Here is a 10,850-nt window from a genome sequence, read left to right as displayed (position 1 = left end):
ATAAAAAATGCCAAGACAAAGAAACAGGACAAAAATGACAGAAATGGAGGAAAGCAAACTACTGGATATAGAGTTCCAAGCCATACTTTTAAGGTTTTTCAAGAATTTTCTAGAAACTGCCGATAAACTTTATGAGACCCTCAAGAAATCTAATGAGACCCTTGATGTTGTGATAAAGGACCAACTAGAAATTAAGCATACACTGACTGAAATAAAGAATATTATACAGACTCCCAACAGCAGACCAGATGATCGCAAGAATCAAGTCAAAGATTTGAAATACGAAGAAGCAAAAAACACCCAATCGGAATAGCAAAATGAAAAAAGAATCCAAAAATATGAAGATAGTGTAAGGAGCCTCTGGGACAGCTTCAAGCATACCAACATCCGAATTATAGGGGTGCCAGAAGAAGAGAGAGAGGAAGATATTGAAAACCTATTTGAAGAAATAATGACAGAAAACTTCCCCTACCTGGTGAAAGAAATAGACTTACAAGTCCAGGAAGTGCAGAGAACCCCAAACAAAAGGAATCCAAAGAGGATCACACCAAGACACATCATAATTAAAATGCCAAGAGCAAAAGACAAAGAGAGAATCCTAAAAGCAGCAAGAGAAAGAAACTCAGTTACCTACAAGGGAGTACCCATACGACTGTCAGCTGATTTCTCAACAGAAACTTTGCAGGTCAGAAGGGAGTGGCAAGAAATATTCAAAGTGATGAATACCAAGAACCTACAACCAAGATTACTTTATCCAGCAAAGCTATCATTCAGAATAGAAGGTCAGATAAAGAGCTTCACAGATAAGAAAAAGCTAAAGGAGTTCATCACCACCAAACCAGTATTATATGAAATGCTGAAAGGTATCCTTTAAAAGGAAGAAAAAGGTAAAGATACAAATTATGAACACCAAATACGCATCTATCAACAAGCGAATCTAAAAATCAAGTGAATAAATAATCTGATGAACAGAATGAACTATTGATTATAATAGAATCAGGGACACAGAAAGGGAGTGGACTGATTATTCTTGGGGGAGAAAGGGGTGTGGGGGGTGCGGGAAGAGATTGGACAATAATCGTGCACCTATGGATGAGGACAGTGGGTGGGGAGTGAGGGCGGAGGGTGGGGTGGGAACTGGGTGGAGGGGAGTTATGGGGGGAAAAAAGAGGAACCAATGTAATAATCTGAACAATAAAGATTTAATTTAAAAAAAAAAGAAATTGAGAACACCAAAAAAAAAAAAAAAAGTTTTAAGGAGAGACTTCTGTTCTGTTACAAAGTTTAAGAATCCTGAAAGATTTTAACTAAGAATTAAAAAGCAAGAAATATACAAGGTTTAAAACAACAGTTTGGGAAATGTTAAGTATTTTCATTATTTAGAAAAATGTAAGCATAAACATGATGGGAAAAGGCTGATGGGATGTGTCCATATTTATTATTTTCTTTTATTTGTGTAGACTTAATTCCATTGCTTCACCAAACTATATAGAACAAGCCAAAAGTTCCTGATACGAAGGAAAATTCTGAGCAAAATGAGCACCAACTTCAACCATGATTTTCTACAGTAAACATACTTAGCAATACAATTTAAACATTCAAAATATTTGATTTTGTGCATGTTAAAAATATGCAGTCTTATATTTGACAGCATTTCCATTTAAAAGAACAATTTCCAGAGATAACTGTATTCTTAGCTGCTTGTATGATCACCATTTAATAGACATTTCTAGAAAAAAATGACATTAAAACCCACTTGACTGATTTTCCCCTTTGACAGTCTAGTCCGAAATATGTCGTTTTACTTTTAACAACTTATACATTTTCTGGATTCCCTTTAATAACCTTTTTTTTTTTTTTCTCACAACACTGGCAATTTCAAGGCTCCCAAAGGCAGAGCTGGGATATAATTATACCATGGTAGAATGTGGGATGAGAATGCATACATTTGTTAAAAATAATTTTTGTACTGTCTGTTTTAAAATTCGTTACCCCATCATTAGTGCAAATAAAGCTTGATCAATATTTTAATTTTGCCATGTACATTTTATCTTCTCAATTCTGATATTTAAAAACCTATTCTATGTAACTTATAAAATTTGAATATTCTAATTCAGTTTTAAAGTTTTGTTGCCTGAGCTTTTTGGAAATTCCTTTCTTAATACATAGTAAATATTAAGCACATGAAAAATATACAGATTGAATTGAAATCCCACCCCCAACCTAGAATAATGCTCATAAAAAATCCTATGTATTTCTCATTAGAAAAGCCTGATGAAACAATCTAGTATAGTTCTGCAACTTAATATACGTCAGTATGATGCAAACAAACTCTTTTTACTTTATCCTCTGGTATCTACACTAATAAAAGAGAAAAATGGTAATTGGTGTACGACGATACCCTTTTCATTGGCTAATCAGGGCTATATGCAAATTAACTGCCAACTAAGATTGGCAGTTAACTGCCAACAAGATGGCGGTTAATTTGCATATGTAGGCACAATGCAGGGAGGCGAAAGGGAAAGCAGGAAGAAGCCCCCTGCCACTGACAGTGTTCGGAAACCCAGGGGGGAGCTAAGAGCTGGGGGGCAGGGAAAAGGCGGCCCCAGGCCATGATCGGAGAATCAGGTGCCTTTTCCGCCCTGGCCAGTGATAGCAGGAAGTAGGGGTGGAGCCAGCGATGGGAGTTGGGCACGGTCGAAGCTGACAGTCCCAGGAGCTAGGGGCCCCTTGCCTGGGCCTAAAGTGAAGCCCACGATCGCGGGGCTGCTGCAGCTGTGGGTCCCCTCTGCCCAGGCCGGACGCCTAGGCCAGAGGCGTCAGGCCTGGGCAAGGGGCCGATCCTGCGATTGGAGGGTGATGGGGGTCAACGCCTGAGGGCTCCCAGTATGTGAGAGGGGGCAGGCTGGGCTGAGGGACACTCCCCCCCGCCCCACACCCAGTGCACGAATTTCGTGCACCGGGCCCCTAGTTTGAAATAATTCGGGAATTACCAACAAAATTACATTTTGAAGACAAGCTGTTTAAAAAAAACAATTTTATTGTAGAGTAAAAAAATATTTTAAAAAAATTTCCAGTTCACTTCTTTGGCTCCAAAAATGGAATTTTCCTTTCCTCCTCACTCTTCTGAGATTTTAGCAAACTTATTATTCCTTCCCCTAACGTACAAGAATTCTTCACATTTCTACCTTAAAAAATAAATTGGGAGACATGTATTCATCTACACTATACAAGTAGGGAGGGTGGGAAACATGCAGTAATGAAACGCACTGTCTGTGAAGGACTTTATAAAACAGACTCAAAGTTAGCCTGTTTTTGATTATCACGATGCACTAGTGACAGTACATTCCTCCTCTCTCGGTAGAAGGCTCCTACTGGTATGCTTCCCTCACCCTCTTTGGTAAGCCACTGAACGAGACACCTCCCAATTTCTCTTCTGGCTTCTTATGTCTTCATCTCAATGAAATTACATACTTGATGAAAAAGCACTATCTTCATACTGTATCAATGGCATTAGTGCTTACTGATTTTCTTTATGCCCAAATCAAGGGTTTTCATATCTAGTTGCTAGGAAAGCAAGAATAAAAGTAGGACTACTGAAACCACACAGATTATAAGAGAAAGTGAGACATTTAAATAAAAGACCAGGCGACTGCTTTTTCATAGTTTAATTAAAGCTTAAGTATAGGTGAAGGAAAAGTCCTGAAAATAAGGGTTGCATTTGGGAAAATATAAAGGGTACACTTAAGTTAGATGAACAAGATAAGGGAAAAACTGCTATATAACATTTAAATTTAGTAAAAATGGTAATAAATGTACATAAACTGAATTTCAAAAGGGAAAGGTTAATCAATATTCCAGCTGGTATCTTTCTTATTCAAAACTCAAATGCTGAGCTGTAGGTACTTTGGAAGCAGTTATTAGACTCAAGTTATTGAGACTGAAGAAATCAGTAATGAGTATACCACATAGTTCACAAAGTACCGTCCCAACAAATACATGAGCTCATGTGAGCGCTCAACAATCCTGTGAGGCTCTAACAGTGGGAGGTAGTACCTACATCTGAGGATAAATTACTGACTGCACCACATCATAATCAGGTGATCTTGGGAGTATTATTTAACTGCTTTGTACCTTGGTTTCTCCATATGAAAAATGGGATGACTGTCCCTACCTCATTGCTGTTGTGGTAAATGAGAAAATAGATATAACACTTTAATATAACAGCCAGTCCTTGGTGAGTGCTCAATAAATGCTGCTGTTATTGTTATCATTATTTTTACGGGTAAAGAAACATACTTGGAGAGATCTAAGTCATATGAATAGTAAATAGCAAAGCTAGAAGTAGAATTCTAGAATGGACATATCCCTACTACCCTATATTACCAATGAAGATATACTTTTAGAGTATAGATGAGCCTTTTGCACAATTTTTACAGTTTATTTTTTGCAGTTGATAATGTCATTTGAATTTGACAAATTCCACTGAATTAACATCATCATTTCCAATGAAAAAACATACTGCTTTTAGTGGTAACAGAAGTTAATTACAGGCATTAAAAAGAAATGGTCCCTATGGACAATTAGGGTAGAAACTGGAATCTAGGGTTAGAAAAAGTTAATTTTAGTTTTTTTTCAACCTCAGAAAAATGGAAATATAGTCTATTAGTAGAGAGCAGAAAGACTGCAAGCTTTGTAACTGCAGGAATATTTGTTTACACTCAAGACTCTTGAAATGATTAGTAGGTACACAAACACTGGTTTAATGAATGTTTAAATTTAAAAAATCAACTTAAAACATGCCCTTAAACAGTAGGATTCACTTTACTCTGACATGCTTTCCTTTCCAGTTTTAACTATATGGTAACTATAAAGTTTGGCATATAATCAGTCAACTACCCATAAAATAGGGAACTTTTTATCAAAAGATTCAAAGTAAGAAATAAAAGACTAAATAAGGCCTTGAATAGCTTTATTGAAATCTGTATAAATAAACATGCACATTTCAAATGTAAACTCAAGTGAACTCAAGTGCAGATAAAATTTTAACCTCTGTCATGCAGGAGGTTAGTTTACATTTTAAAAAAGTAAAGAAAAAAGAAAAAAAAGAAAACAACAACCCCCCCTCCCAAAACAAACAAACAAACAAAAAAAACAAAGCAGCTTTTAAAATACCAGGATGTAAAACCAGCTTTAATATCGACGTATAAAGCAAAGCCATGATCAACATACCTCATTTATTTATCCTGGTCAAATGCATTTCTTAAAACTTTTAAATGCTAACATAAATAAATAATTTACCAAAATGTGCACTCACAGAGTGAACTTTTATTTACAATACACAATTTATAATCTATTGTATTTGATTAGTTCAAGTGAAGAACATTATACTTTTTGCTTTAATAACAGTAGGACACAAAGCAATTTCTCAGGTAGTCGATATGTGAAATGTGCCCCAGCATTTAGATTTTCTATTAAAGGCAGTATTGTATGCCAATTTACAATACATTCTTTTCAACTAGATCAAAGGGAAAGCAGCAAATGAAAAATGTTTCAAATGTTCACATATATTTTTGGCATCCTGGATCCTTAAATGTGGTGAACTAAAATCAAATTCAAGGTTTGTATGCTTTATATACTGTACAGGTTCTCACGCTGGAACATGCAAATGCCAATTCTCTTATACCAAGTTACCTTCTGAGAAAAGCTGTAAGGCTATGGTGAATTCCATCAGGAACACACAAAGAAAGTTAACAGACCTACCTTTAAAGCCAATTGTCCAATAATGATTTAAAGGCCAGTATATGAAAAAAATTTCTCATCCTAAGCTTGATGTAATTATTACTATGGATACAGAATACTATCAAGTCTGTTCTTATATTACAATAATTGGGAGAGCTAAAAGTTGACAAATTACCAAAAAATGGGGTAGAGAAAAACAGACAGCAAAAATTTTAATTTGGGACCAACACCAGATTAAAAATATGCATTTTAATACGAAGAAAGTAAAAAAGAATTTGAATGTCTAAGGAATAGATCCCAATAGCTGTAAAAAACACATTTAACTGAACAATGACTTCAGATGGAGGATGAAATTTAGAACCTGTTTCCACAGTAGCAATAAGATGATTTTAATGACACTACAAAAGGAAGTAACTTTTTCAAGTTTGTTTCTTTTATCATGATTTGGTTTTTTAATAGGCCCACACTGATTACCAGGGATAGTTTGAAAATTTGGTTTTCCAAGGATACTACTGCAGTATTTATGCCACATTGATACTGCAGCTAAATGACTAATGCACATGAACTAGATTATTCAAAAACTAAGTTCAGCCATAGTTTTCTCGCAGTATTATTAGAGCAAAAAATGACCAACATCCACAAATTTAACATTTGTCATCAATTAACTCACATCCAAAAAAATTAAAGAAAACATATTCATCAAAACAGCAGCAAACTTAAAAGGGATTTATTTGTGATTTCCTATATATATTTAGCTTGTAAATACAAGACTGTAAATGTATTAAGAGACAATTTCTGTTAAAGTTTTCATTGTGTTTCACTTCAAGTACTGCACAAGTTAAAATCTGATAAAGGATTTACATTCAGTTATCTGAAACTCCCCATCTCAGACGTTTGTTTAATGTGGTGGATAACTTCATTTCAATCGCTACCACCAGCAGGAAAGTCTCTCTTTTATGGCTTCTAGGACTTTCATTAGTTAGTATGCATACAATTTTCGTTTTCTATATCATTGTCATTATCATTGCTATCTTCATCACTTTCTAATGGGATGCCTGCGGCAGCTGAAGCACCTTTAGTTTCTCGGTCAAGAGGGAAAAAGCCAGTTCCACTGAAAGTGTCTTGTCTCTGGTAGAAGAGTACATATGCTGCTTTGGACTGTTAAAACAAGCAGAGGATGTTAAAAAGGTCATGATTCTCAAAGGTCACATTAAATATAGTATGAATTTTTACCTGGCAACCAATTTTGGTGATAGGGCACACATCAAATATAAAAAATCCACACAGTCAGATGGAAGTTACAAAAATTGATTAAATATAAGATTACGTCTACTTATAAAAGTGGAATGGTCACTGGAATTTTAACCTTTTTATTCTTTTCTAAGTTAGTTGGACAGGTGAATAAATGCAACAATATAACAGATTAACCTAGGTACTCTAACATGAGCTAGAGTTCTATGCCTTCTTCCCTCTTGTCTCTAAGAACCTTCTTTGTAATTCTAATCACATCATTCATTGTTTGCTGTAGAGTCCAACCTCTGTCTTAAGGTTATTGTTCCATCAACCAACACTGTGTATCTTGAAGGAGTCCTTATTTATTGGACTTCTTGACATCAAAAGTCTTCCTCAGCCAGAATGGTAATCTAATATTTATCATTTACTCTCCTGCACACTCCTCAATTCACTATGACCTAATTGCTGCCCCAACCATTTTAATGAAATAGTTTTCACTAGGGTCAATAGCCTCCTATAAACAAATTAAATAAATGCTTTTTTTAGTTCTTTCAGTCAATCTCTCTGTAGCAATTTATGCTCTACTACTCTTCCCTGAATCCAACCATTTTTAGCTTCTGTGATACAACTTAGATTTTCTATCTCTATGGTTTCTTTTGGCTCATTAAATTCTATCCTTTAAAAGAAATCACGTTCTGTCTGAAGCCCATAACTCTTTCTCAATCTGTATCTTCTCAGTAGGTGACTCATTCAACCTAAGGCTTCAACTCCTACCTAGGACCCACAACTCAAGCCAATTCTTACCCCTGAACTCTAATCCTATTAGTCCAAATACATAAAGAGACTTTCCACTTAGCTATCATACAGGCACTGCAAACTTCAATGCAAATTTTCTTTCTTTAGTTCCTATTTTAGTAAATTGTAATTTTTTCCTCTTTGCATGTCTATTCTATATCTGTATCTTCATTTATATCTAATCTTAATCAAGTTCTTTTAATTCTATCTAGTATATCTCATAAATCCATTCTCCCCTTGTCTATACACTTACTACCACTAAAGTTGACATCCTATCTAATAAAAGAGAAACATGGTAATTGGCGTACGACCGCTACCCTTCCCATTGGCTAATCAGCAAGATATGCAAATTAACTGCCAGCCAAGATGGCGGCCAGCAGCCAGGCAGCTTGACACTAACATGAGGCTTGCTTGCTTCAGTGACGGAGGAAACCAACACTCCCCGCCTGCTTTGCCGGCCTCTGAGCCTGCAGTTTAAGAAACATTGTAACGAATATAGAAGCTAAACAAAACCCCAAAAACCTGTTTTCAGCGAGGCCGGATCTTAGAGCTGGAGTTATACATTGTTTCGATTATAGAACCGAAACAAACGAGATACCTTCTTTCAGCAGAAGCCTCAGAGCTGGAGCCAGAGCTAAAGCTGGCCCAGAATAAAAAAAAAAAGAAAAAAAGGAGAAGTTGGGAGCTTCAGTCCCAGCCTGAAAACAGCCCTCAGCCCCTCACCCAGACTGGCCAGGCACCCCAATGGGGACCCCCACCCTGAAGGGTGTGTGACCAGCTGCAAACAGCCATCATCCCCTCACCCAGGCTAGCCAGGCACCCCAGTGGGGACCCCCACCCTGATCCAGGACACCATTCAGGGCAAACCAGCCAGCCCCCACCCATGCACCAGGCCCCTATCCTATATAGTAAAAGGGTAATATGACTCCCAGCACTGGGATCAGCGGAGCCGAGAGGCCTCCCGGCACCGGGATCAGCGTGACAGGGAGCGGGGCCACAACCTCCCTATCCACATTGCTCTGTTCGTGACAGGGGAAGGCGCCCCAACCCCCTGATCGGCCCTGCTCTGTGCCTAATAGGGGGGGGCTCCCCAACCCCCTGATGGCCTTGCGGCTCTGTGTGTGACAGGGTGTGGCGCCCCACCCCCCCCACCCCCCCACGGGCCCTGCTCTGTGTGTGACAGGGTAGAGCCATAACCTCCCCCCCTGAGTGTGAGAGTGGCGGCACCCCAACCACCTGATCGGCCCTGCTCTGTGGGTGATAGAGGGCGGCGCCCCAACCCCACCCCCCCATGGGCCCTGCTCTGTGTGTGATGGGGTAGAGCCATAACCCCCCCATCGGCCCTGCCCTGAGTGTGAGAGTGGCGGCGCCTCAACCACCTGATTGGCCCTGCTCTGTGGGTGATAGAGGGTGGCGCCGCCCCCCCCCACGGGCCCTGCTCTGTGTGTGATGGGGTAGAGCCATAACCCCCCCATCGGCCCTGCCCTGAGTGTGAGAGTGGCGGCGCCCCAACCACCTGATCGGCCCTGCTCTGTGGGTGATAGAGGGTGGCGCCCTAACCCCCCCCCCCACACACGGGCCCTGCTCTGTGTGTGATGGGGTAGAGCCATAACCCCCCCATCGGCCCTGCCCTGAGTGTGAGAGTGGCGGCGCCCCAACCACCTGATCGGCCCTGCTCTGTGGGTGATAGAGGGTGGCGCCCTAACCCCCCCCCCCACACACGGGCCCTGCTCTGTGTGTGATGGGGTAGAGCCATAACCCCCCCATCGGCCCTGCCCTGAGTGTGAGAGTGGCGGCGCCCCAACCACCTGATCGGCCCTGCTCTGTGGGTGATAGAGGGTGGCCCCCCCCCCCCACAGGCCCTGCTCTGTGTGTGATGGGTTAGAGCCATAACCTCCCCATAGGCCCTGCCCTGAGTGTGATAGTGGCGGTACCCCAACCCCCTGATTGACCCTGCTCTGTGGATGATAGAGGGCGGCGCCCCAACCCCCTGATCCGCCCTGCCCTGAGTGTGACAGGGGGTGGTGCCCCAACTCCCCTATCGGCCCTACTCTGTGAGTGACAGGGGGGAGCTCCTCAACCCCCTGATCGGCCCTGCTCTGTGCATGACAGGGGGGAGCTCCCCAACCCCTTGATTGACCCCGCTCTGTGCATGACAGGGTACGGAGCCCCAACCCCCCTGATGGGCCCTGCTCTGTGCGTGACAGGGGGGGTTGCTGCAACCTCCCCATCGACCCTGCCTTGAGTGTGACAGGGGGCGGTGCCCTAACACCCCAATCGGCCCTACCCTGAGTGTGACTGAGGGTGGCATCGCAACCTCCCAATCCGCCCTGCTCTGTGCATGACAGGGGAAGGCGCCCCAACTCCCCAATCGGCCCTGCTGTGAGCCCGACCAGGGCCTGCACCTAGGGATTGGGCCTGCCCTCTGCCACCCAGGAGCAGGCCTAAGCCAGCAGGTCGTTATCTCCCGAGGGGTCCCAGACTGCGAGAGGGCACAGGCCGGGCTGAGGGACCCCGCCTCTCCCCCGAGTGCACAAATTTTTATGCACCGGGCCTCTAGTACAATATTATATTAGTTTCAGGTGGACAATATAGTAGATTTAGAAGCTTTTACTGCTTAAATTACGTGACAGCCTCCCTTCTGCTGGTGGCAGAACATGGCCTTTCTGCTTTTCTCAGTGCCCTTCAATCTATCTTCTATAGTGTTCTCAGGCAGATGTTAAGATGCAGATTTAATAATGTCCTATTACTTAACAATCACCCAATGCTTATCACAGCCTTTAAAAAAAAAAAGATCTAAATAAAGAAGTCACTTGTCTTAATCTGAGTCCCAAATTTAGCTAATTTCTGCCCCATATCCTTAGCAAGAATCTTTCTTTCAGTAATACTGAATTATTTGCTGTTTCCCTAAATGTCATGTTCTGTCATGCTTCCTTACTTTTGTAGGTACTGTTCTTTTTGCATAGAATATTTTGTTTCTTTTGTCTAATTTACTCTTATTTGTACTTGCAGACTTAGGTTAAACACTACGTTCTTTATGAAAACTTCCCTGCAGTGGTCCTGTCTCCTTTAACCCCAAA

The 10,850-nt window shown here is 41.0% G+C and overlaps 1 protein-coding gene across 7 annotated transcripts in view; it reads right to left on the bottom strand.

Moving 5' to 3' along the window:
• Positions 1 to 4,955: 4,955 nt before the first annotated feature.
• USP15 (ubiquitin specific peptidase 15) overlaps positions 4,956 to 10,850 on the bottom strand; it is a 131,302-nt gene continuing 125,407 nt past the window's right edge. For 6 of the 7 annotated variants that reach the window (XM_059683447.1, XM_059683446.1, XM_059683448.1 and 3 more), the window contains one exon: positions 4,956 to 6,900. In XM_059683447.1, coding sequence (XP_059539430.1) covers positions 6,718 to 6,900 — 183 coding nt within the window. In that variant the 3' untranslated portion in view covers positions 4,956 to 6,717. The remainder of the gene's footprint in view (positions 6,901 to 10,850) is intronic. The other variant, XR_009451246.1, reaches the window with a different exon arrangement.

This window comes from Myotis daubentonii, chromosome 2 (assembly GCF_963259705.1).
Source record: "Myotis daubentonii chromosome 2, mMyoDau2.1, whole genome shotgun sequence".
In the NCBI taxonomy this organism is placed as follows: Eukaryota; Metazoa; Chordata; class Mammalia; order Chiroptera; family Vespertilionidae; genus Myotis; species Myotis daubentonii.
Note: the sequence above shows the minus strand (reverse complement) of the source record. Positions and strands in the feature narration are given on the sequence as shown.